The sequence below is a fragment of the Anastrepha obliqua genome, chromosome 1, assembly GCF_027943255.1.
Source record: "Anastrepha obliqua isolate idAnaObli1 chromosome 1, idAnaObli1_1.0, whole genome shotgun sequence".
Lineage (NCBI taxonomy): Eukaryota > Metazoa > Arthropoda > Insecta > Diptera > Tephritidae > Anastrepha > Anastrepha obliqua.
In genome coordinates this window covers 129,501,145-129,528,937 of record NC_072892.1, presented here as the reverse complement: position 1 = coordinate 129,528,937, position 27,793 = coordinate 129,501,145, and the positions used below count along the sequence as shown (strand labels likewise).

Here is a 27,793-nt window from a genome sequence, read left to right as displayed (position 1 = left end):
ATGCCGTTTTTATTTTTCTTAGCTGAAAAAAAAATTAGCCACACTCACACAGATGTTTAGTAGATTTTCACCTAGGCTAATTGAGTACTGGAAGTGGCATCTTCCTAAAACGGCGATTTTATTTTACGCAATTTTAACAAGTCTGACGTCAAATCCCTTACCAATACAAAACAAACAAAAGGAGGAGGAATTACATGTTAGTGAAAATTCGGTGAATGGTTTGGTAATACTGTGGCTTGTGAGATTTAAACTCAACAATCTAATGAAAACGAAGTGCCGCGTGTTCAATTGTGAAAGCACAAATAAACTTAATGCCTCCTAATGCAGTTTTTTGCGTATGCTGTCGTTTAATTTCTTGTGTTTGGTTGTTCCCATTGCTTTCGCTTACTCTTCCTCTTCACAAAGAAGTAATTCCCTTTCCTTTTATTTATTTATTCATGGGCTCTGACATACCTGGTATTTTATCATCCTTGAATTTGCACAAACTAGTCAAAATAGATATTTATCAAAGCGAGTTCAACTATTTTTCAAATTCTTGAAATAGTTTTCGACTGCGTAAAAATGGAGATATTCTGGTATATCTAAACGCAATATAAAATCTTGATAAACTATTAATCTGGCAGCTTTGCGCCATTCATCTTATGTGTTGAATAGCAGTAAATACTATTTAAATAATTAAATTTATTAAACAGCTAATTATCTAGCGTTCAATATTTTTATCCGGGCTGAAAAAGTATATTAGAATTCTGAAAAATATGTACTTAAAAAAAGTTCAAAATATTGTTCTAAAACTTTAACATTAAACATTTAACAACATTCCGACCATTATCAACACTAACGCGCTCGCCTAAAAATAGACAATAGTTTTGTACGAATAATAAAAGGTAGTTGTACAATAATTGAAAGCAATCAGGGCTTTATTAAAGGAAACACTGTGCCGCATATATTTATACAATTGCATGCTAATATGAATACATATATTTTATAAATAAAAACGCAAAGAAAGAAGAGGCCATACAAAAATCCGCATACGAATTGAGACATTAATACAAATTGACTACCTGAGACAGTGGCAGTATCTACACAAATTCGTTTGCCTTGTATACCGCTAATTGAATTAAGTAAAACATCACTTTGAGTTCTTCCATACAACTCGCACTGCCAAAGTTAATCCATAACTGAAACGCTAAAAAATGGAGCCAAATCTCATACAACAACTCATCAACGCAACCGAGAAAGCAGCTAATATTGCACGTGTCTGCCGTTCCAATGAGACTTTACTGAAGTTGTTGGTACAGGAAAAAACCGGACCGGAAGCGAATGCGCGCTTCGAACACGATTTCAAAACCCTCGCTGATGTGCTGATACAAGAGACCATCAAACGTGATATTGCTGCTGTGGTAAGTGGTTGTAGAGAATGCCTTAGTTACAGGGTTAATTATTATTTTAATGGATCTACCAAAGTTTCCTGCAATGCGCGATGCCATTAAAGGCGAAGAATCGCCGAACTTTACAAATGCGGATGGCGAGTCAACGGTTATAGTAGTGGGGGAGACAGCAGAGGAAACAGCACAGTGTCTGGCGGCGATACTAAATGGTATTTGCATATTTTAAACTTGCCTTTTGAATTTATGTATATATATACAAATGTAAATTTGTTGTTCACCCCCCTAACTTCAGTCGAAGCGGCGGAAGTACTTGCCGGTGAGGTGCATCGCGATGTGGCATACGAAGAAGCGCTTTTGGGTGAAATTCCAGTGCTGCCACCAGATTTGGATTATAGCAACTTGGGTATTTGGATAGATCCAATTGGTAAGGTTTAGCAAACATTTGCTGCAATACTTTCCACTGATGCACTGCATTTTTCATAGACGGCACTGCTGAGTACATATCTGGCGATAGCATTTTCACCGACTTTCCAGGCATCACTTCAACTGGTTTAGATTGTGTTACCGTGCTGGTTGGCGTATACGAGCGCACGACTGGTATACCCGTGATTGGTGTTGTCTCCCAACCTTTCCACAACAAGCTGGATGAAAATGTGTACCGTTCCCTAGTGTTCTGGGGTGTTTGTTTACCGGACTTGCAGGCGAATAATTGCCAATTTGAACGACCAGCGCGTGAAAATCGTTTGGGCATATTCTCCAGCTCTGAAAATGGCGATATACTACAACACATTATGGAGTTGGGCTATGAGTTCGCATTTGCTGCTGGTGCTGGCCATAAAGCATTGAAAGTTATTACATGGGAAGTGGATTTGTATTTGTTAAGCAAAGGTTCGACTTTCAAATGGGATACTTGTGCACCACAAGCCATATTGCGCTCGTTAGGAGGCGATATCTTCAGTTATCGCGGTAGTATTAGTGAATGTAAGCCAATACCACTTAGCTATCTGGAGGGAGATGAAGAGATGGAAAATACTAAATGCAATAAAGATGGCTTAGTCGCGGTGCGTGATGTGAGCTTAATGGATGATTTGTTGACGAATTTGGCCGGCTAAGCATAAAGGATGGAAAGTAAATTGAGTTAATGAAGGAAAAAGCAGAAGATTTGGTTCTCAAAAAATATTAATAGCCAGGTGCATGTTGGCATTCCTTTCTACTTCAAAAATTTTATATAATATTTGAATGTGTGGACTTTTGCTAGAGTTTTATTATTTTGCTATTGCTATTATTTGTAATGGTGTTGTTGTTAAAGTTATTTTGGCATTGTATTTAAAAGTAAATATATTGTATTTTAGCATAAATTATAAGGCAAGTGCAATGTTAACAATCAAAGCTAACTACTTAATTTTGTGATGCGTGCAAATACGCTTTGGACAAGTATACCTACATATAAAATAGGTCTGTTTATGTAAAAATTATCCAGTAACTTAATTTCTGAGAATTCGCGCTCATAGTGAAAAATATCAAAAAAAAAAAAAAAAATGTTTGAACTGAAAACTAGTAACAATTTGCAAATTTTACGAACAGCTGATTAAATTGTTGGCGGGCGAAAACAGAAAATTTAAAAGAATTCTCAGTTGAGCTACCTCGTGTTTAATTTAAAAAAAATGAAGCAAATAAAATGAAAAATAACAAGTTTAGCATTACATCCTTTTTTTTGTCCACAATAATTTGTCCCATTTCATCATTGCTGTCCGATGAAGAATATTCTATTAGAAATAGTGTTATTGTGGCAATCACAGCTTTCCTTTGCTGTTGTTGTAGCAGCATAAACATTCCCCGAACTTACATACGGGGAATGCTGCTGGAGTCAGTCCTTGGCCGGATAAAAATCTGGGCCGCTTCGGTAACGTAGAACCGACTGTCGTGGAAACTATAGCTTTCCTTTCCTTTTCCTTGCTTCCGTCTATGCATCTTTGTATGTATATATTTCGAAAAATTAGTCAATAACCAAGAAGTACAAGCATAAAAAAGGAAGGTACAAAGGACCTTCAATGCTTTTGATTTGTATTTCGGAAAATGCAGCAACGTTGACTGAGGATGTGATTCAGAAGTGCATTGCTCCATATTACTAGCCAATTCCTATTTAATAAATTACTTCAAATAAACTTAATATATTTTATCTAAAATATATTTACTTACAATCTCCATTTTAATCACCATTTTGATTTTTTAATTTTGAACTTTGACTCAATTCGCAAATTTGAATCTGTGTTTATTTTTACCTTGCGATCAGCTGTTTTTCTCACTTACAAATTCTTACGAGTAAACATTTATCCAGTAAAAACTTGCAACTTCCCCTCAAAATGTAATGCCATTTAGCTCTCTCACTTTCCCCTACTTTGCAAGTTTTTTGGATACATGAACACCAAAGCTGGGTAGTTTCTAACAATTGCCACAACTTCCTTGCTCCGTGAACAGACCTAATATTATATTTATAGTCATTAAGTTTGCTTGGGTATATTATTTTATTGATGATAAAATCAAAAAGCAATTTTAAAAGCATACATTAGCTACTGTAGCTGAATAATGCTGTAAAACTGAGACTTCATTTAGTATTGAAACAAATTATTATACTTTGCATAAACTTCAGAATTTATTGTTCTCTCATCAACCTGGCTACAAAATTGCGTATCTCATTAAAAATGAACGACCTTGCCGTTTTTTGATTTTTCACAGTAGTTCAATTGAAATCTATGTTATTTAGCAAAGATCACCACCACCCTCCAATAAGCCAAACTCTCAATCGCGTGTTCTTCGATAGTTGTTAAAACATTTTATTGGATTTATTGTTTTTATTGTTTCCAATACACATTATGGTACGCTATTGCAAATACAATTAAATAAACAATGACACATTATTGTAAGACATTACGAATACAAAAACAAACAAAAAATCAAATCAAAATACTAATTAAATGTAAAAATTGTAAAATAAATGTACGCGAAATGCTTTGATGTTTCAAAGCAAAAAAAAGTGTACAAATATTATATTTATTATTTAGTTAGCTGCAGAATAAGTTTACATTTTCAATACATTAAATTACAACAGATGCACTTTGAGAGAAAAACGTTAACATTTAATACAATATATCTAATCTTTGTAAAACTATTTGTTCAAAATGTGCATTAAATATTAATGGCTGAGCAAAAAACACAGCAACATAGACACATACAGGGAGCGGTCGTAAAGACGAGCATTTGAAAACAACAACACAAAATTATAAATATGCAGACTAAAGGTGATGTTGTAGAAACGCTGGCAGTAGTAAATTTTCGCCTTAACGATAGATAATCAGTTTTATTCGGATATGTTGGCATTTACATTAAACTTACGTAATAAATAAATTGTTATGGAAGCTGTTTGTACGTGTATTCTTCTGAGCCGACCGTACTTAATATGTTAATGTTATATTATTGACTATTTTTTTGCTTTTACTATGGACGCACAAATGTATGCGTTTGTGCTTGCGATTTTTATATCAAATGTGGCATAACTTTATCAACGTGATCCATTTTATTAATACATACAAAATATGTAGTCACTTAATTAAGGCACTCCCAAAAGCCCAATGGATTAGTTTTCCTTTAAAAATATCATCAGTATCATTTTTTACTTTGCATTATGACTGTTTGGCCTCTCTATGCACATAGTACGCGTTCCGGATTAGAGTGTTGCATTTACAATGTACTTTTCTAAATTAACGCAGGCGTTTAGAAGTTCTTCTTCATGGACATTTCGTGTGCCTTGCGCAAACGTTGCCTCAATTCGCTAGGGAAACGTTCGTAGCATTTCTTGCACACCGGTTTCTCGTCGTATTCGTAGAATTTCGATTTCTGCGTCATTTTCATATCGCAAATGGAGCAAGCAAAGTGATGCACACACCAGGCTTTGTTTAGCGCTGTGAACACTGCGAAAAGGCGAAACGCAAAATATAACAATTTAATGTGGAAAGCACAAAAAACTCACCATCGCCGGCAATAACTTGATTGCACACGAAGCACAAATTGCCAAACAATTGGTGATAATGTGTCTCACAGTAAGCTAAACCGCGTTTCTCGTAATGACGATGGCCCAAGAAAGGCTTCTCGCATTTGGCGCACACAAAATGCTGCAAAAGAAAACACGATAAGAAAAACAAAGCAGAAAAAATTATCGCATTTTAAGAATTCAAATTTAATAAAGCCGTACCTCAACGTGCCAATGCTTGCCCAAAGCGGTGACAACGCGTTCCTCGATAGGGCGACGGCAAGCACCGCAAATCGGTATGCCCATCTTATCGTGGCAGCGCAAGCAGTATAATTCGTTCTAAAAAAATATAAATTTAAAAAAATATGAACTTAAATATGTGTTATTTATTTTCAGTGATTTACCATATCGTTAGCCGTTAAGCCCGGCCGGCTTTTAACTTCGCGTGCCGTCGAGTCTAGCTCAATACCGCAGGCAGTGCAGTTGAAGTGATAGCCATGATAAACTTCACCACGAAAACGCAATGGCGCGTCATCAATGACGCCACTATAAAAATAACAAAAAAATAAAATAAAAAAGTAAAAAATAAATAAATAAATAATTTCAAATAAAATTTGTAAAATTTACAAAAGTTGAAGCAGAAATTTCAATATCATATCTTGGGGCCCCCCACACGACATTCAACTTACTGACACTTTTGACACATATAACGACCCGTTATCTCGGCCTTCACTTTGGCATTGCACTCATGGCATAAGGCACGATTTTGATTGCGTATAAAACCTGAATCGGCCAACTCTTTGGCACACATTTGACAACGGAAGCACTGCGGATGCCAGCTAGCGCTCATCGCTTTGATGACACGTCCGATTACAAATTCACCGCATTTATTGCAACAGGGTGCGAATAGCACATGAAAATCCCGCTCACAGTATTTACGTCCCTCAAATTCGTAGAAGATGCCATCTTCGAATGGCCGGAAGCACTGCGCACAGCTGAAAAAGGTTAGGGAATGTATAAATAACAAAAATTTCAAGTTTTTATATTCGTGTTTTACAACTTACACAAAACACTGGGTGTGCCAGAGTTCCCCGTTCGAATTGACGATCTTCTCGTTGGGCTCGAAGCCGTCCGTGCAGCGGGCACAATGCATAGCAGCTAGCGACATGTCAGCTGCTTGTACTCTAATTGAGAAAAAGTTAAAGAAAAAATATTTGTTATACTCTACACAATTAACATAAAAGCAATAAAATATTTTCTAAGAAAAAAAGTTACATTTTCATTTTTGAAGACATTTTTAATTTATTAAAATCTTAACGTGTGGGTACACTCCCAATGTTTAATTTACACTAAGCCAGTGAGTAACTTTACTGGCGGCTACATGCTTGGAAATTCTCTTTTATCGTCTTATTTTTGTATGCCAAGTGACTCATATTTCTTTTGGCATGCAAGTATGACATCCAACTTTTATTCCCCCCAAGAGTTTCATTGAGTTTGTAGGTATGTATTTCAAATGTATATTACTTTATAATTTTCAAAGCTGATAAGCTGGGTATGCCTTAGTTATGTAGATTAAACAAAATATAGATAGAGTTAATTTCTAATATACGATTTTACGTTAATTTTAAAAATAAATTATACCGAAAGATCCTCTTAGGTGTGAGGCAAGGACTGTTTTTCTGGGTGGTTAGCAGTTGCAGCCCTATTAGAGACGAATAAAGTTTGAGAAGAGTTTAGCTTCTACGAAAGTGAAAAGCGATCGCCGAGAATGATGCAAAAACAAATTTCTACAAACTGTCTAGCTTTGGCGTTCATGTATCAAAAAAAACTTGCAAAGTAGGGGAAAGTGAGAGAGCAAAATGACATTTCATTTTGAGGGGAAGTTGCAAGCTTTTATTTGATAAAGTTTTTACTTGTACGAAAGTGTAAGTGAGAAAAAACAGCTGAGCGCAAAAGTAAAAATAAACACAAATTCGAATTTGCGAATAGAGTCAAAGTTCTAAATTAAAAAATAAAATGGTGATTAAAATGGAGAATGTAAGTAAATATATTTTAGTTAAAATATGTATATGAAGTTTATTTGAATATTAAATAGGAATTGGCTAATAATATAGAGGAATGCACTTCTGAATCACAGCCTACAGTCGCTGTTGCTGCAGTTTCAGAAACACAAATCGAACGCATTGAAGGTGTCCTTTGTGTTTAATGTTTGTACTTCTTGGTTGTTAACTAATTTGGCAATATATATACATAAAAAGATGCATAGACGGAAGCAAAGAAAATATGAAGACAGCTCTGATTGCCACAGCAACATAATTTCTAACGGAATGGACAATTTCTTCTGATCGCGATGATAAAATGGAAGAAATTATTGTGGCAAAAAAAAAAAAAAAATGATGTAATGCTAAACTCGTTATTTTGCATTTTATTTGCTTATTATAATTTTTTTATTTAAATACGAGGTAGCTCAACTAAACAAATGTAAATTTTTTGTGATTTTAGTTTTTCCTACGTCACACATTACATCTCTATTGTTGTTGTACCAGCAGTGTACTTCGAGAAACTAGGACCGAGTTAGATTTTAGATTTATTGGAGGTTTGCACTTCAACCTACTACAATGACTACGCCGCCTGCAATGGGGGTTTTGGGCAGGTGTAGCCCTTTAGTTTGCTGCCAGCTGACCTCTCTTAACTTTAGCTGTTCACTCCTAAGCTTCTCCTTGATGTTGTGTGTTCCCATAGCAAATGGCTCGGCTCCTATTAACGACAATACCGCAGCCAAGGGAGGCCAATACGTCCGCTACTTCATTCCCAGTTATACCCCTGTATCCTGGGACATAAATAAACCGGCTGCAATTGTGCGTACCTAACAGATTCAGTTTTTCGATACACTCAAGGAGCAATGAGGGCTTAATTTCACAGGATGTCAAAGCCTTGAGTAAGGCCTGACTGTCGCTCTGTGGCAATTCGCTCATTTCTGAAGTACGTATTTCAGTTAATCTCTGCACATATTCAGATGGTATACACAGCTGGCGGACAGAGTTCCGACTAATGTTGTTCAGCGCTTCGATGTCGTTTTGCGCCATCTTCTCGTTCCTACAAGTTTCGAAACGCAATCAGTTGCTATGTTGATAGCCTATGAACCACTCCGCTGGCAGAATATAATACTGCATAAAGACGAATCTATTAAAGGTGGTGTTGGTAAATCAGCTGATGTGTTTTTTCTTTCTTTCGCGCCGTGTCCATGTGGCTGTCAGCTCAGAATGAAACAAGGCGAATTCATCATTTGTTTTCTAGTTTCCCAATAATTTGCTTTGACAATCAAATGTACATCACATTGTTGTTGGTCTAGTGCCACTACCTTTAATGAATGCGCCTTGTTCTTTATCGTCCTCATCTGACATTTTTTTTTTTTTTTGGTTTTGTTGCCTTCTATTTTTCATTGTTTTGCGTCAGAAGCTTCGATGTCATGGACTTAGGAAAGTGCGAATACTATTGTCAAGGTATGTTTTTGTTATTTTTATGATCGCCAAACTCTCACAAGACATATACGGGGAAAGCTGCTGAAGTGACAGTCCTTTGCCGGGTATAAATCCGGGTCGTTCAGGTTACGCAGAACCGACTGTTCGAGTCCCCAGCAGTGTTTTATATAATTAAATCACACTAGGAACTTATACACCAAATTTATCTTTACGAAAGTGCGACCTATGGGAGAACTTATGGTTTGTCAACGACCGCAATTTGTTCAATTTACTTCCAATATATGCGCTTAAGGTCTTAGTTAATTTTTTGAACTGCATAAAGCTGCTGAAATTTTTTCTGCTGAATTTCACTACGTGGCTGAAGAATAAACATTTTTTATCGGCTGGTAAATGTCACTTGCCCCTATAATTTTTTCATAATTTCATAAATTAATTTGTTTACATAAACTTTTGTTTGTAAATATGTCAGTACCCCTGCCTTTATTTTCACTTATGACCTTTTAATATTATTATTATTATATTTATTGCCTTTATGTGCATGCATACATACTAAATTCAAAGAAACATTAATAAATAATAAAAAAAATTAATTTTGCCAAGATTAATTCTGAAGTATCACAAATGATTGCATCACCACCACCTTTAACATCAATCAACCACCAGGCGATTTTAATATTTTTTTATTAATTGATGAAAATGAACCGATTTTCGTTGGCACTTTAGAGACGGAAAGTTGTTCGCCCACTGAGCTGATATACACTAAATCAGGGCAAACTGAAGGTGTGCTACAAAAATGGAAAATGAACGTGTGCCACACGGAATGGCGTGACCGTCGAGCATATTGCAAATAGAAAAAAAAAACTTGCTCAATGTTGGAGTGCCGCAGCGACGAGATTGTGACAGCGCGCACGATATACAAAAGAACTCTTTATTACTTGCATGCATAGAATCCAACATAATTTATTGCAATGCAAAAGCGACTAAAGGGCAGAAAATATGTACATACACATGTGCACAATTTTACATACATCATATTCATGTATTGATGCGACCACCAGTCAGAAAGCCACAGTGTCTTTGTCTGTGGGGAGATTACTCACAAATTGGCAGATGTTCAAAGAATACGAAAACATATTTTTTGTAACAAACTGACAATTGTGTGCATATGCATGTTCATATGTATTTATGTGTGTGCATGCGTGCAGATTAGATCGTGTCATGTTTGGCTTTAATTAAATACATATCAATACGGCTGACAATGATGGCGTTTCTAGGTTAAAATTAACTTTACTGTTAGTTCTGATATATTATGTTAATTCAAATTTCAGCCGATATATTTCTTAAAAGTAAGCGATTAAAATTAGGCAACCCAACTTTTTATTATTATAATCTAACATTTCAACATAAGATAAACACACATTTTGTGCGTGATATCTGCCAAGTTATGCTAGCAAATCTTCGTTTATACACAAGATAAAAGACGACAAAATTATTATCCATTACTTTTGAAAGCAAATTTTTAAAATGTGGTGTACTGTTCAATCGTATTTGTGCATTTTATATTCATGAAACGATCAACCAGACACACGAATAGCTACATACATAAGGCCAAACATTTTAATGTTGTACGCTGTGTATCCAAAAACATCAAGATATTTGCCTATAAATAGAATTCTGTGTTGGTGGATGACGTCATTGATGAGCAAATATTAAAAGTATATCTGAGATATGCCAATGTAAATAAGAACACCAAGCATTCTAATTGAAGATCATGTTCACAAGCATTCGTGGGGTGCTAATGTACCCGTTGAACTTTGGAAATAATGTATAAGTGTATTAAAAATAGTGCACTTTATGCTCTGAAACATCCACTTGCATCTTTCCATACGCTCGAGAATATCACTAAAAGTTTTATTAGCGTGGGCGTCGTCATTCACTATAAGCAAATGAATGAAATCGATCGGAATGCAGACTCAACAATTCATACCGCTTGATAACCTGTTATAATCTAGTATTAAGACATGGTTATATCTATTGCTTACTGAACGGGCGGCATAATGGGCGTTTACTTAATTGCAATAAAGACAACTTATTCCAAAATATTTGCACTTGTTTTAGCTTGTAGACACTACAGACAATCCAACTTGCACACCGTACGCTCGTTTCTCAACTACTTTTCTTGCGTACTTGTTTTGACCGCTTTATGGATTGACAGAGTTGGCTTATTATTGGCAATAGCTCACTCGCGATCTTCGCTTTTAACACCCCAATTAGGTAAAATCAAGATTTTTGTTTCCGCTCTCTCCAATACGAGATTTTCAATGACCCTTCCACGACGCTTTATGTACAAATTCTTCACTTAACTCACAATGGTTTATTTACACAAGTTTCGTTCACTTGTTGCACTTACTATCAATTCTGTAATTTTGCTAGCCCAAAATGCGAAAAACGGAGAAATATTTCCAAAAATTGGCACAATACGAAAGAAATCAAAGAGAATAATGAACAAAAATTGAAAAATTGACAAGAAGAGCTCAGGTAAAATGAGGCTGCCACCTGAGATGTTCTTGTGACCGGAGCGTCACCTGCTGGAAAAAATTGACAATTGTTAAAAAGAAACAGAAATTCAAATATAAGTAATAAAAGTCGTCTTCGATATCAATAGTTTTAAAAAATTGTAATAACTATTCTTAATTTTTGAATTTTTGCAAGATAAGACCATCAAATTATCCATCACTTAAAATTTGTGAGAGTAAAGTGACAGTTCAATGTCTAAAAGAAAAGCTAATTTTGTGTTGGAGAAATTTTAGACAAAAGGAATTATCCATCATTTCCTTTTTTATCATGTAAACATTAGATCTGCAACGTTCCCACGATAGTCGGTTCCACGTAACCGGAACGACCGCGTTTATATCTGGGACTGTTACTTCAGGACTGTCAAGATCCATCACTGCAGCAGTATTCCCCGTATATGTATGGCGAATATTTATGCTGCTACAACAACAACAACATTAGATCTGCAAACATATTATTGATCTTCGTTAGACAAACTAATTTGTTTTTATAGAATATGGTATTTTGCGTACTTTTGCACTTGCACCAGTTTGAGATTCAAATTTTATAGACAAAAACGATCGAGCGAAAATGCATAGACAAAACACGAAAATTTTTAAGCAAACACAGCTGATATGTCTTGCCTACTGGTTTTGCAAGTGAGGGATAATTTTGCATTTGTTAAATGTTTTGCTTTTTCTTCTTTTCATGCGAGAATTTTCGCTTGCACCCTATAATTGTATTGATGGTTTATTTTTTTATCGAACACAACTAATAAATATAACATGACAAATAAATAGCGTTTATCGCGGATTTATATCTTTTTAGGACTTCAGTGTTACAGACTTGTTTACTTTCGGCTCTACAAATACTATTCAGGTGGCCACACTATTTGGGCATTAATCACGTAAACAGAAACAGCTGATCAGTATAACCATTGAAACAATCCATTTGGCTTTAGCCAAAGTTATGAATCTTTTCCGGAGTGTTAGTCGTAAGTTGTTCAACATTTAAAGAATAATAACAAAATATGTGTTACTATCATAGTTACATTGCGTTCCGCTCAGTTGCACAGAATGTCAGCAACACCACAAACTGCACCAGTAGAGGCGGCTATACGTGCAGCCCTCACCGAGAACTTTCAACCAGTGCACTTGGAAGTAATCAACGAATCCTACATGCATAACGTACCTCAAGGATCGGAAACACATTTTAAAGTGTTGATAGTATCTGAAAAGTTTGACGATCTGCCGCTGATAAAGGTAAAACTACACTACCACATTTAATTTCCTTTTTTATAATGGCTTATTTCTTTTTATGCATTTGAAGCGCCACCGTTTGGTAAATTCTGTTGTGAAAGAGAAATTAGCAGGGGCGTTTGTGCATGCGCTTTCCATTGAGGCTAAAACACCGAAGCAATGGGATCCCAATTACATTGTTGACCCCAGCCCCAATTGCAAGGGCGGTTTTGGGAAATGAGTAAAAAATGGAGTTGGTATAGACTGTTTAATTAAATATACAATGTAAAAAAAGAAATATGTGATAGAACGGAAAATATGCAAACATAAAGAACCAGTGCATCCTCGCATCACTAAATTTACTATTCTACATAACTCCTAATAAAGTTCAAACCAATTTTTAATCATCCAAAGCTTGCAGCGCCTGCACCTGCATTCGAGCCGACAATATGACATCATTGATTCCTACTCCATCATATGCGGCACCACATAAGGTCAATGGCAGTTTATAGTGACTTATATATCGCCGTATATCGGCTACACGTTGCTTGTGTCCCACCGTATATTGCGGAATACATTTTTTCAGTACGTTCACACGTGACAAGCGCGGCTCTTCTGTAATACCCATTACTAATTCCAAATGCTGCAAAGCTGTGTCGAGTAGCTTTTTTGGTGTCGGATCCTTGCCGAAATTCTGTTCGAACCAACTGCCGCCCATCATAACAGTAAGCACCGTATTACCCTCCATGTCGAAGCAGCAGCTGTCGAAAATCACGCCCAATATGGGAAGACGTTCAATGGGCGGTACCAAAAATCCAAAGGCTTTCATCTTAAACAGTTCTTTAGTATTGTATTGCAGGTTAACTACAGCAACATCGACGTAAGGAATAGACATTAGCAAAGCGGCCAAAGAAGGATGCTGATTTTTGACGCAGGAAGCCAATTTATAAGAAGGTAATGTTGAAATGATATGTTTTGGATCAATATCACGTCCCTTAACGTTCATTTTAGCGCTATCGCGCGAGAATACGATTTCACGACACTCGGCAGAAAACTGCATTTTTACATCATTTTCTCGTAAATAGTTACCCAATGTGCGCGGTAACGTTTCCAAACCGTCAGGTACTCTGTACATACTCCATTTCTCTTCGCGTGCTTTCTCATATAACTTGGGCATTGCCTCCGCAAAGATACCCTCAACAGCCGTTTTTTCTTTTTTACCAAACATTTTTTCGAAAAGCACACCCTTTATGATGCCACCCCATTTCTGCTCCTTCTCAAATAAGTCGTTCATCAGGAAGCGCACACTTATCTCTTTGGCGTCACCTGCACATATGCCACATATCAAAGGACTGATTGCATAATTTGCCATTTCCGCGCCGAAACGCCTCTCCACAAAATCATAAATAGATTCGTCAGCGAATTTCAATTTCTTTCGACCTGCGCTTAAATCTTGCTTGATTTGACTGATCAGTGGTTTTGAAAACGGTGGCAAAGTCTTAAAAACTCCGCTGAGGCTATTGGGTAGCATACACAATTGTCCTTTGGCGTATATCATGCGATTTTTTGCAGCAGGTTCCCACGACATAACTGGGTCAACCGGCAATTGCAATTCTTCAATTAAATTCAGTGTATTAGCGCCGGGGATACCCTTCGGTCGTATAGTGCGCGGGCCCACCTCGAATATGAAACCTTTATCTGTATGCCTTTCTGTGCGAATCCACCCACCAACGCGATTAGAGGCTTCGTATATGGTTGCAGGATATCCAAACCGCTTTAGCAAATAATAAGCCGCCGAAAGCCCACTCATACCGGCACCTAGCACAGTGGCCATTGTGGTAAAAAGTATCGAATAACAGTTTATGAAGTCGAACAGTATTATGAGTTGTTGATAGTAGAGTTAATTGTTAAATGTCTATGAAAATTCCTATTAAACAAAAGCAAATTTTTGACAGCAAAACCAACAAACAGTTGCCATTGTTTTGCTTTTGTTTTGATTTGCTTTTGACTTAATTGGACCAGCTGATTTTTGGGCATTATTTACTTTGAATGGGGAAGCGGCAAAAACAACAGTAGCGGCACAATTGGGCTGTACAGTGTGTTAAAAAGTATTAAATAAAAGGTCTTAGAATGTAAATGAAAATACCGAACTGGAATATTATAAACTTTTTATTTATCAAATTAACAAATATAGGCTATACTAATGTCTTTTTTGTTCGTGCGAAAGCTGCTCACATAAACATTTTTGAGAGCCTTCAAATTCTATAAACAAGAGAGTTGCCGATGATGAGTTTGTGTTGTTTTTTATTTATTTTTATCTAAATTTATTTGGCAAACAAAAATAATAATAAATTGCGTTACTATTATTTCTTTTGTATTTTGCAGGTAAGGTATTAGTTAGTAGAAGTTCTAATTCATACTCTATAAAAAAATGATTTGGTCTAAGAAATAATAGAAAAACATGAGAATAAGATATTCTTGTTGATGGGGGCATATTTATTTTGGGAAATATTTAGTAGAATGCAACACGCTTTGAAAAAAAAAGGATGTAAAGGGGGATAAAGGCGTGTATCACCATCTTAAAACTGAAAACTGTAGCATCCGGAGGTTTATAGGTTTTAACTAATTTATTGTTAAAGTTGTGTAATTTACTGAAAAGTTGTTGTTGCTAGATACCTGAAATAAGATTAGATTAGAATAGATTTTTTACGACGTTTGCACTTCGACCTCATGGTTGTTGTTGTTGTAGCACCATAAACATTCCCCATACTTACATAAGGGGAAGGCTGCTGGAGTGACAGTTCTTGGCCGGAAATACCATAAATCCGGGTCGTTTCGGTAACGTAGAACCGACTGTCGTGGAAACGTCGATCTCATGGTCTTTTGTGCCGTCTACTCATCACAGTACCACATCCAGATACAATTCCCTGCCCTTTCTCTGGCTGCAGCACTATAGTGCAACATTGCAGGAGAAGGTGCATTGGAGTTTTTTGAGATTGGTCGCAGAAACGATAAGAATGCGTAGTCCAAATCCCGATTATGTGCAGATGACTTCGCAGTCTGCAGTGGCCTATGAGAATGCCCGTGAGCATTCTCAGTTTATCCTTGGGGATTGTTATGGAGTTTTTATACCTCTCTTAATTGTACCCTCCCAGTAGGGGTTTGCTTAGCGTAGCGCCATAGTTTGGTGCCAGTAGACCTCTTTTGGCTCTAGCTCTTCACTCCCCTGTTTCTCCTTGATGGTGTGTTGTCCATAGCAAAGAAGGGCTCGGGTCTTATTAAAGGTGAGGCCGCAACTCTACTGCCTACTACAACTACCATAGTGTCCTGGAACCCATATGAGCCAGATGAGATTGTGAATTTCTAACGAGTTCCATTTCTCCATGCACATAAAGGTCATTGAGGGCTTAACCTCACGGAATGATAACGCCTTGAGTCCCGTTTGACCCGCACCGTCTCACAAAGCTCAAGTGCACCAAGAATGGCTAAAACATAACGTCCCGAACTTCATAACGTCCACACAATGGCTCTCAATGGGCCATTTCTATGTGCTTCTCTTTGGGCCATTTTGGAGAGCAAGGTCCGAACTAAAAGATTTACTAGTCTCGAGGCGCTGAAAACCTGCAAGTCACATTCGGGCAGCTTGCGATTCTTTTCTGGACCGTCTCAAGGCCATAGTTAAGACAAAAGGTGGTCATATCGAGCAAAAGTAAATCTATTCTTATTTTTCCATTATCTTCACACATTTTGTACTTTGAATTGAATAAAAGTAAATTTATGGCCTTTTTAATTGGTAACACTTCGAGCGCCGGAAATACATAAATTTTGTTCATATTTTTATTTTCATTTGCAGGCATCCGGCAACGTAATACGGCTGTCAACTCCAATGAATTCTCGTTATTCTCGTTTAAAATTGGAAAAAACATGGTATTGATAAATGCATTTGCATTTATTTTTCATTGAAATATTTCGAAAACAAGTACAAAATCATGTAAAAGCACGCGTGTGATTATATATTTTGTGAATTGTGAATGAAGTGAAGTTTAGATAAAAATGTATTATAATGTGCCAAACTATAGGAAGTTCCCGAGGGCACTTTGAAGGCAAGTAATTGTAAGACTAAATTTTCGGAATATTGGGAGTTGTAAAGGTTCTTTTTGAACCACTCCCTAACATCTCCACCAAGTTTCATTAAATAAGTCATTGAATTTTCCTAAAATTGGCCATGTCGCATTATAATAAACCCCCGACATTTTATTTTTAATGAAATGAATTGAATTTGAAAAGGTTGAGCGCCAGAAACCCAAAAAATGTTTTCGTACAGTAGCAACAATGATAGAATAAAGGGATGCAATTTGCATAGACCCGTTATTTTTGATTTTCGTTGTCGACAATTAGCTGAGCAGTCGACTAAGCCATAGAATCAAATTCTTCTGAGATGTGCATTGCCCGCGATGTGCTTTCGTTTATAAATTGTGATAACTTAATTATTGGGTAGTCGAAAAAGTCTTTTCGTACTTTGTCAATAGATCTCGTTGGAGTCATCTATCTCCAGTGCTACCAATCACATTGTGTCATGTCATATGGTTTTAGAAATGTGACATTTTAAGCTTCATTTAACCAAAAAAAATTAAATTCGGAGAAGTTGAAAAAAAGTTATAGCTGTTCAAAAATGAGTGAAAATAATGAAGAAACTCGCTATATTTTGAAATTTTTGTATAAAAAAGGGAAGAATGCCACGCAAGCCACCAATGAAATTTATGAAGTTTACGGAGACGATGCTGTATCAGTTCGTGTAGCACAACAATGGTTCGCTAGCTTTCGTTCTGGAAATTTCGATGTGAAAGATGCACCTCGCTCCGGTCGACCTAAAAAAAAATAAGTTGAAGTTTTATTAGAAATACGAAAAGACTTTTTCGACTACCCAATATATTTGCAGCGTGTCATCAATTTATGAACTTCTTTTTTTCTCTCCCCTTTATTTTATACATCTGTCCATTGACATCATGATTCAATTATACAAGGTTAAGTAAAGTTTGACAACTGATTTCGGATGCTACTTAATCCATTGATGCAATTTGGAAGCAAGGGAAAAAAGGGCATAAGTTTATCCCCTTTCTGAAAATGTAGTAAAAAATTGAAAAAGGTCGTTGTAAGCCATAGAATAATTTTATGTTATTTTATAAGTGGTACTTACAATAATTATTTATATTTTTAACTTAACTATTCCCATAGATTTGTGTCATATATGTATGTATTTTGACCATGCATCGGATAGGAATCTATATGTGCCATTTGTAAACCTACACTGAAGTAATAAATAAAACAACTTGAGAATAGTGGAAACTCTTAACGAGGAAAAACCACTTTTATTTCGTCACGTCCGCTAATCATACATTTGATTTTTTAAGGAGATTACCTGCAAAGTTAGAAGTATAAAATCTGTGTTAAAAAAAGATAAATTTATATACAGTCACTCACATTCAAAGTCGGGCAGATGCATACGAAAACTTCTAGACATAATATCTATGTTTTGATGAAAGAAAACACGTTCTACCTCTTTCTGTTTTTGCACAAAAATTGTTTTATTTAAAAACAACAAAAAAATATATTCCAAGTTGCTTTATAAAATGTTAATGTATAAAAAACTGAAAAAGGCCACTTCTCTGCCTCACATTTAAAGTCGGACAAACCATGTTTTGCAAATATGCATACCGTTATTTCTAAATTTTCTATACTTGTATTAAAAGTTATTGTTCATTGTTGCCTTGTCAATCATTGGGTGAGTTTATAAAAGTATTTTGCAAAATGCCGCGTAATGGTAAACAGTCTACATTGGAGGAACGCAAAATAGTAATTCAACTGCACTTAGACGGAAAATGTGAGCGAGCAATATCGAAATTGATAAAAAAAAGCAAGTCAACAGTGCACAATATTATTGCTAGATACAATGAAAATGGTTTCATCGCAAATAAGCATCGTGGAACCCGTCCAAAGAAGCTTTCCTCCAAAGATGAGAGCATGGTGCTAAGGGAAGTGAAGAAAAATCCATTCATTTCTGCTCCAAAATTAACTGCGATGGTTAAAGAAGCTTCTGGGGTGGAGGTAAATCCCGAAACAATAAGAAGACTTCTTCGAAAAAATGATTTTCACGGCCGAGCTGCGCGGAAGAAGCCCCTAATAAGCAAGAAAAACCAAAATGACCGGCTTGTTTTTGCTCGCCAATATATGGCTAAGTATTTCGATTTTTGGAGTACTGTAAGTGGGGGAAAAAATAACAATTTCATAATTTTAATATTCATTCTTTAGGTGTTATTTACTGACGAAAGTAAATTTAATTTATTTGGATGTGATGGAAGGGGTAAAGTGTGGCGCAAACCGAACAAGGACCTGGAAGGCAAGAATTTAAGAAAAACGGTTAAACACGGTGGTGGATCTGTAATGGTTTGGGGATGCATGGCGGCGTCAGGAGTTGGAAAACTGCATTTCATTGGTGGAATCATGAATAAACACGTTTATTTAACAATTTTGAAACAAAATTTGAAAGAAAGCGTGAGAAAACTAGGCATCGAAAGTAGTTTTCAATTCTACCAGGACAACGATCCCAAACATTCTTCATATGACGTCAAGAGCTGGTTGTTATATAACTGTCCAAAGGTAATAAAAACCCCTGCACAAAGTCCCGACCTCAATGTCATTGAGCATTTGTGGGATGAATTAGGTCGCCGGATGCAGGAAAGGCAGTGTACATCAATTCAACTCTTGAAAATTGCTCTGCAGGAAGAATGGAATAAAATAAGCCCTGATGTTTGCAAAAAGTTAGTGGAATCGATGCCAAGCCGGCTACAAGCTGTTGAAAAGCAAAAAGGTGGAGCAACGAAGTATTAATTTTGCGTTGTGTACAAATTTTTCCACATCTGTGTATATAAATTTTAAGCAGTTATTAACAAAAAATCAGATTGATAATCTGCAACAAAAGACTTACCTAAATGTGGCTATGTAGCAGCTATTATCAATGTAATTTTCACAGAACTTTCAATAGAATTGAAAGATGCGAAAGTCTAAGCAAAATGGAATAGGCAAAACAATATTGCCTTCTAACTTTTTCAGCAAAAATTTTAATTTCTACGCTTTTGAGTACTTTTTCTTTAGAATTTGCTCTGAAATAAAAAGTAGCTTTTCCAAGAGGACAACACGGATTTATTAAGGGGGGATTCTACTGTAAAAATCAAATTTTTATGGATTTTGTTTTCATACTTGTATTAATTTATTTAGTAAAAAAAAGTTTAGGGTTACATAAACACAGGTCTTGAGTGTACAAAAAAATTTTTTTAATTTATTTTCATTTCAAAATGGCAGCTGTACAGCCGCTCCCCCGAAACGCCTTTTGAAATCTGCCCACACTGTCGCGCATTTAAAAAAAATCTGAAATGAAAAAAACCAAATTTTTTTTATTATATATCATTATTTTTAGTTGTTAAGCCTATTACTTGCAAAAAAAAAATTTTTTTGTAAAATTTTTGAAGTTTTTTAAAAAATCGACATTTTTTTGTTGTCATTTTGTTATTAAAAAAGGGGTTATAAATAATAAATTTTTTCCCACCATAGCTTTAAAAACTAGTAAATATTGTTAAAAATATACTATCAAAGTTTGAGCTTGATATGTTAATTTTTCACGGAGCTGTGATGTGGGCAATTTTGAAAACGTGGTTTCGAGAAAAACACGCATATGACCGTAAAAAGCTCGAGCGCTCAGTTTATACCTGCTTTGCTAAAATTTTTATAACTTGAAAACTATTCAAGATTTCTTTTTAAGATTTTCATGGAACATTCTGGAGTTGTTTCTGAGTATGTTTCAACAAAAAGTAAAAAATCGATTTTTTTTAAGTTTTACAGTAGAGTCCCCCCTTAAGTAGCTTCAAGATGGCTAACACAGGGTGAAAATTAGGCTACTTACATCACCTTTAATTATTGCTTCATGCATTGACATTAAGTACATATGTTGCTTAACAATTTGGCCAGGATTTACATACATCGCTTAATGATACAAATTAAAATAAACGAAATAATGTGCAAATAAATAATATACAATTTAAGTTTCACTTTACATAATTACAATTGTATTTTTACATATTTATTGTTTTCTAGCATTCATTAAGTCGCTTCGTCGAGTTCTCTTTAGACGTCTTTTTATGTTTTTTCTCTTTCAAGAAGTTTGTTGATTTCTGCATTATTGTGTTTGAGTATTTTTTCAAAGTGCCTTGTTGTTATTTTTTTGATTTCTTCGTCTACTGTTTGTATATTAAAAGTCCTGTGGATGTCATCATTTTTCGTGTACCTGTCAGAAATGGTGAAAATTCGAAGAATCTTCGATTGTTGTCGTTGAATTTTTACTAGTAGTAGTAGTAGTAGTATTTATTGCAAATAAAAGTAAAATATACTAAATTTGAAATTTACTTATTGTAATATTAAGAAAAAAAAAATATTTACAGTACTTTAACGACAATGGCATGAGCCGTCTGTCGATTTATTTTTCGTACAAAACAATTATTCGGTTTACGGTTTTTAAAACCAGTTACCCCTTTTATTAAGTAATCTCTGTATCTAGAGGCATATTTAATGAAACGCAAAAGTTTATCCCAATGATAATTTTCCCCATTGAGAATCTCAATCAGTTGCGAATCATTTAAGGTAAAATTTTCGAAAAAGACTTTTCTGTATTCTCTTAATATTGGGCAGCGCGCCAGGAAATGTGCTATGTTTTCAAGCTCGCCTAAATTACACATTGAGCAAGTTTTATTTTCTGTGTCAAATCTGTTGTTATTTAAAATTACCATGTCACTTCTACCCCTCATTATCCGCATGCCTGATTCTAAGTCATATTTTTTTAAATAAACCACACTCAAAAAATTTTATTTGTAAAACTAACCGAAAAACTATGTTAAAACGGCTCCAACCTATAAATATGGGTGAAACCAACCAATAGAAAATAGTTAGCAACCCTTACTGAAGTTGTGGTTAAAAATTGTTAATTTTACCAAAAAAATGGTTGAAATTTAACAATGTGAAATTGGTTCACTTAACCACAAAAGTAGGTTCGTATGGCTCCAACCTATAAAAATTGGTAAAATTAACTTATATTAATAGTAATGCCCACCTAACCACAAAAGTTGGTAAAAACTAATGTAAAATTGTAATATAACCACAAAAATTGTATAATTAACTATTTTTACTGTTACATTACTATAAAAATTGTATTGTTACTGAAGTTGTGGTACATAAACAATTAAAATTGTCAAAGTACTACAATATTTATACTGTAATCCTACAATATAAATTGTGTGATAACAATATTAATTGTTTAGTATTACCACAATTTTAGATACAATAAAATTTTTGTAGAATAGTTATTATACAATTAGAATCTTTATAGTTACATTTCTACTCTATATCGTTTTGATTTAAACATCAACGTTGTAAAGATAAAAACAGTATTTGTATTTTATTTAGGGAAATTTATTTATTATTTTTTTTTTTTAAATGGATTGTAATAAAAATAATTCACAAAAAGTAACAATGTTGGAGATTATTTTTAAGTTATCCCTAACAGTCTTTAAGATAACGTTTTAATCATAAATAAATAAGTGTACATACAATTAAAAAAAAAAAGGTTAAATCAGAACCTTTTACAAATCTCTTCGAGCTTTTTTAATGTAGTTTTAATCTCAAGTTTTCAGTTTTATAACTAAATTATAATTATTCAGTAATCTCTCTCAGATACCTTTATATAAAAAAAAGTACATTACATTTTTTTTCAGGAAAACTAAACATACTTAATTTGTAAAAACAATATGTAGCATAGTAAAAGCTTTTAAACCATATTTTTAATTATCCATAACAGTCTTTATAAAAATTATATGGCGTTTGCATTATTCGTTTTGCACAAAACATCTTTTCAAAAATGCTTCAATTTGGAGGATCGAATGTTTTTAAAACCCCTATGTCTCTAATTTAGTTTATTTTTCTTAGCCTAAACATGTGTTTTTACTAGAAAATATATTGCATATGTACACTGTATTAATAGAAAACATTCAAATATTTATATGAGGTGCCCTATTTATAATTATCATAAGCACTTTACTTACCAGGTTATACCCCAATGAATGTGAAAAGAGCTAATTTTGTAAGACTTCAAAAATTCTGTTTTGTGTACCGTTTGTGCTTAGAATTTCTTGTCTTCGTTTTTTAAAACACTTCGCCAATTTTCGTAAAAATTTTTAGCCAATCTTGAGCCTTTGCAATTTCTAAGGAATAAATCAAAATGTTGATAATGGTACACATAAGACGTAGAAACATTCGGCTTCAGTATACCTGTTTCTACTCCACAGTTTGAAATATCAGCTTTTGGGGATTCACCACCTATATTGCTTTTTTCATAAACAAATTCACCCGTTCTCTTTAAACGTTTTGCAGTACTATAATATTTGTCATACAATCTTCCTGAAGGCCGCGATCCAATCAAATAAAAATAAATTGCCTATGTAGAAAATATCCAAATAAAAATATCAAAATATCGTTTTAAATAAAAGACAAACCTTGTCATCATTGAATGTTTCTTCAATTTTAATAGAAATGTGCTCAAATTCTTTTCTTCCAAGTTTTATTTTATGTCTCAAGTGCCAAGTGCCCCAATACTGATTGAATATTCTAAATTTTGAATGTAAATTGAAATACTTTACAGTGAGCGTGAAAAGAAACTATACACCATAAAATTGCAATTTTTACTAAAAATTAATAATTTCGCTAATTTCTAATACAAGTATTCACAAGAATACAGCAAAAAATTTAATTTAAGATTTAATTTAATGTAATTTAAATTTTAGTATAGTACGATACTAAGAAAAAATCAAGCTTATAAATTTGTATGCAAAAAAATTCTGGGGTTTAGAAAAAAGAATTGCCAAAAATCAGAATTGTTTTAGCGGCTTAAGTAATAGTATCTTATTATACCAAAATTTAACAAGCTACAAACTGCATACTCGAACTTTAACTTATATTATTTATTATATTTATTATTTACATTTTTTATTGTATTCGTGAATGAATACTTTTACTAGGAATTTGCGAACTTGTTTTAGAATAAGTAATTTTTCGTGAATATTGCGATTTTATGATGCACAATTTCTTTTGACGTTCACTGTAGATATTTGCATATGTATATACTCACAATGGAGCCGCGGTACCCATTAGGATCGTGAATAACTTTAGAAGAAGAGCTTGTTGATTGACTGCAGTTTAAATATTGTGAATTTTGCACGTCTTCCAGGAAAGTCGTGTCTACAGATATTGTATAGTAGGCTTTGACATCAGAATATCCCTTAAATAGAAAAGTTTTATTTTGTTACCGAATAAAATACAAATTTTATGTTTGTACTTACATTTGCGATTTTCCATTGCTGAAGCTTGAAACGAAACTCCACTTTTTCTCCTAACTTACGTTCCCGGAATAAGTATGTCAAGTCCTGCTCTTCCAAATATCTTAGCCGTTCCAGTGTTATAGATTCATCTACGATTTGTTAAAATATTACACATTTACTTAATAAGTTTATTTCATTTACAAACAGAAATCGATGCATGCAATTATTTTCACACTTTTTATATGAGCAAAAAAAGCAACAGCACAACCAAAGCCAAATAACGGAATGGTTGCATGACGCCGTTTCACCAGCATTTTTGTTAATTTAAAAAAGTTATTTTTAATAAACCTACCTTTTAATGTTTGTAAAATGTAGCTGAATCCCCAAGAGTCTAATAAAGATTCCAGTCCGTCCTTTTCTGCAGATTCCAAAATAATTTTTTCCATTTTTATAACTTGCACACACAATTTACATTCAATCGGCTTGCTCAAAGTTTTCAACCAACTGATTGCAGCGAGCGTCGGCGAAGTTCCGTTACAAACAATAACAACAGCAACAACATGGTCCGCTTCTATTATTGCAATCGTTTATTTTTTAACTGCTGTATCAATGGTTACTTTAACACAAGGAATAGTAGTGGCACAATTTGCCACTGTCAAAATAACCTATTGAAATTGTTAAAAGGCATTTTCAGGGAGAAATATTTTAACTTATTGGTACTGGTATAATTAACCAAGGTTTATGGTTGATTTAGTTTTTTTTCAAATGTACAATTTTATTGTAAAATTAACCAAATAAGATCAGTGAAATCACACTAACAAAATAAAATTAGAAAACAAAAAATACGATTTCCGTAGGTTAATTTTACTGAACAAATAGTAAGTGAAGAAAGTAACAATTTTTGAATTGGTTAATTCTACCATATTTGTTCTACCATAATGTAAGGAACATTTTTTTTTTCAAACAGTTAATATAACAAGCTAAAATTGTTAAAATTACAGAAACAAATTATACAGAGCGCGCACTAACCGAAAAAAAATTGTTAATTTGACCAACGTTTGCAGTTAGCTGAGAATTTTTGCAACAACAATTTACATGGTAGTAAAATTAACCACGGAAATTGTTACATTTAACCAATGTAATTTTTCTGGGTGTAAGTTTCCCACCTTTTCTGAACACCAGTATTTGAGACTTTGAGCGGTTTACTTCAAGATTCCACAGGTTGCAGTAGCTTTCAAGGTCATTAATCATCAGTTGTAGTTTGCCTGGGTGATTCGCTAACAAAATGATATCATCTGCATACATTAGAAGTCTAATATTTTTCCCTTCTTTGATTAATCCTCCTTTTAAGCTTTCATGTAAGTCGTTTATGTAAAGAGCAAATAGTATTGGCGACAATAAGCATCTCTGTTTGACGCCTCAGTTTGATTTGAATGTATCTGAAATTTCTGAGCCATTCCATACAACTGTCTTTGTATCGCTGTATATATTCTCTATGAACTTCACTAGTTTCGTTGCAAGCCCAATATGGTGCAGCTTATATATCAAGGCATTTCTTGATACTCTATCAAACGCCGCTTTAAAGTCGACAAAATACGCGTAAACTTTCTTCTTTTCTTCGAATTTTAAATGGATAATAGCGGCTAAATTGAATATATTGTCGACTGTGGAGTTAAACTACGCTGGTTCTAAAAGCCTCGTCTACTTTGCATTTTTCGTAAAGATTTGTGTAAGCACTTGCCATGGCCGTAATGAAAGTATCGGGAGCAAAAAAAAAAAATGCTGCCGAATTTTTACTATATGAGACTTTCTAGCCTTTCTCCGCATCTGTAGTCCATATAACCAGCTTTTGTCATAGTTTTGTACACTAACAGCTTTTTCTGTATAGTAAGTGTGGTTGTCGAAGTTTTTCTTTTATTTGTTTGATATTTTGCTTTATGTGAGGATTCCAATTTGGTTTCGAATTCAGAAGAATTCCCAGGTATTTATTAGTTCCATTTATTTTAATTGGAACTGCAGTAAATTTTGTTTTGGTAGTAACCTGTACGGTTTTGTTTTCATTTATTTTTAGGCACCAGTTATCCAACCATTCCTTAACTGCGTTTGTGTATCGCTGCAGTTTTTCAGTCTGATGCCAATAGTATTGTATCGTCCGCGAACGTAGCAAGTGAAGAATTAGTTTCGTCAGGAGGTGGTGTATCTGCGGTGAATAAAAAATACAGTAGAGGTCCAAGATCGCTTCCTTGCGGAGCTCCAGCAGTTATTTGATGAATATCTGAACATTGATTGTCATATTTAATATGGAAGCTTCGGTCGGTTAGGTAGCTTTTTATGATGAGATAGTAGCCAAAAGGTAGCATTCTTTTTATTTTGTGGAGTAAGCCTTTGTGCCACACTTTGTCGAACGCTTTAGCTACGTCCAAAAATACTGCGGCACAGTATTTATTGTTTTTAAGGTCTGATTGGATTTTATTTATAATTCTATGGATCTGTTGTATAGTCGAATGTTTTTTTTCTAAATCCAAATTGATGATCCAGTATTATACGTTTTTTTCCAGAAATTGGCTTAGTTGATCATGCAGTAATTTTTCATCAATTTTAGATATTGTCGGTAGTAAGCTTATTGGTCTATATGATGGCACGGTAGTTGGATCTTTACCCGGTTTTGGCAATGCAATAATCCCTGCCAGTGTCGGAAAATATTGTAAGCGAAACATTGCATTAAAAACGTTTCGCCTTGGTTGGCAGGTCATCTCATATCCGGGTGCTTTTTTATGGTTTATTCCTTTTTTGATGCAAGCTATTATTTCGTGTGTATTCGTCCTTTATATTTTTGCAAAATCATTTTGGTAGTTTTTTCGGTTGTCAATTTTCTTTTCTTCGTCGTTTGATAGAACCTTTTCAAAGTAATTTATCAAAGTTTTCGCCTGTTCCTCTTTTGTAACGTCCCACGTTTTTCTTTAGTGGTGGTTATGTTTTATTTGGGGTTTTAATTTTTTAGTACATTTCTACAAAGAGTAGTTAACATCTGGATTGGGAGTCAGGTTCTTCAAATAGTTTTTGATTTCTTTGTTATTTATTTTGTTTAAAGTAGCCTTTAGAATCTTTGTGGTTAAGTTGAGTTTTCTCTTGTCGTCAGGTGATTTAGTTTTTTGCCATCTTTTTCTTAACTTTCGTTTTTCAATAATTTGCTTCTTAATAGAAATGTCAATTGCTGCTGTATTTGTTCTATTTTCTTGCTTTGGTACCGATCTGATCCCTGCTTCTAGGACTACGTCGTTGAAATGGATAATGCCGCGTTCAATGTCAAGTTGCATTTTTAATATCTTATTTATATATATAAACTAAGATTGATTGATTCGGACATAGAAAGTAAGAAATTATTTTTTAGAATAAGAATATTTACAAAAGTAACCAAATTAAAGAATAAACTTAGAAACTTAAGTAAGTATTAACAAGTAGTCTAGATTGCGCTGAAATTTTAAGTGGAATACAGTGAAACCTCCCTTGGGCGAACAGTCACCGTCAGTCAACTTTTGTCTGCCGAAGAGAGGTGTCTGTCCGCTCACGTAAAATGTAGCTTAGGCCTTTTTAATTTTTTAATGAATTGAATATTATTTATTTTTTTAATAAAAAAATTTAATATTATATAATTTGAAGATAAATGTGTATGTATTTGTTCAAAAGT

General features: G+C 34.4%; 4 protein-coding genes across 8 annotated transcripts; 2 read left to right on the top strand and 2 right to left on the bottom strand.

Annotated features, from left to right (window-relative positions):
* The first annotated feature begins 728 nt into the window (after window positions 1–728).
* LOC129236089 (inositol polyphosphate 1-phosphatase) lies at window positions 729–4,810 on the top strand. Its single transcript, XM_054870290.1, has 5 exons — window positions 729–884; window positions 1,003–1,400; window positions 1,465–1,597; window positions 1,681–1,812; window positions 1,872–4,810. The coding sequence occupies exons 2-5, from the start codon at window positions 1,194–1,196 to the stop codon at window positions 2,498–2,500; spliced, it is 1,101 nt and encodes a 366-aa protein (XP_054726265.1). The 5' UTR covers window positions 729–884; window positions 1,003–1,193; the 3' UTR covers window positions 2,501–4,810.
* LOC129236090 (LIM and senescent cell antigen-like-containing domain protein 1) lies at window positions 4,432–11,419 on the bottom strand. 5 transcript variants are annotated; one of them, XR_008581629.1, is made up of 8 exons: window positions 6,691–6,771; window positions 6,480–6,599; window positions 6,105–6,410; window positions 5,820–5,961; window positions 5,638–5,754; window positions 5,416–5,557; window positions 4,782–5,356; window positions 4,432–4,725 (listed from the first exon to the last, which is right to left on the bottom strand). XR_008581629.1 is itself a non-coding variant. In XM_054870293.1 (7 exons), exons 2-7 carry the CDS (start codon window positions 6,581–6,583, stop codon window positions 5,160–5,162), a joined length of 1,008 nt encoding a protein of 335 aa, XP_054726268.1. In that variant the 5' UTR covers window positions 6,584–6,599; window positions 11,308–11,419; the 3' UTR covers window positions 4,727–5,159. The 5 variants fall into 5 exon arrangements, 4 of the variants coding, with proteins under 4 accessions (XP_054726268.1, XP_054726267.1, XP_054726269.1 ...); XM_054870293.1 differs by lacking the exons at window positions 4,432–4,725; window positions 6,691–6,771 and adding an exon at window positions 11,308–11,419 and having other exon boundaries at window positions 4,727–5,356; XM_054870292.1 differs by lacking the exons at window positions 4,432–4,725; window positions 6,691–6,771 and adding an exon at window positions 10,940–11,245 and having other exon boundaries at window positions 4,727–5,356.
* A 911-nt stretch (window positions 11,420–12,330) lies between these two features.
* Window positions 12,331–13,046, top strand: LOC129236091 (bolA-like protein DDB_G0274169). The gene is made up of 3 exons (XM_054870295.1): window positions 12,331–12,444; window positions 12,498–12,712; window positions 12,780–13,046. Exons 1-3 carry the CDS (start codon window positions 12,420–12,422, stop codon window positions 12,927–12,929), a joined length of 390 nt encoding a protein of 129 aa, XP_054726270.1. The 5' UTR covers window positions 12,331–12,419; the 3' UTR covers window positions 12,930–13,046.
* LOC129236088 (protoporphyrinogen oxidase) lies at window positions 12,943–14,668 on the bottom strand. The gene has a single exon (XM_054870288.1). It carries the CDS (start codon window positions 14,520–14,522, stop codon window positions 13,089–13,091), a length of 1,434 nt encoding a protein of 477 aa, XP_054726263.1. The 5' UTR covers window positions 14,523–14,668; the 3' UTR covers window positions 12,943–13,088.
* Window positions 14,669–27,793: the final 13,125 nt, after the last annotated feature.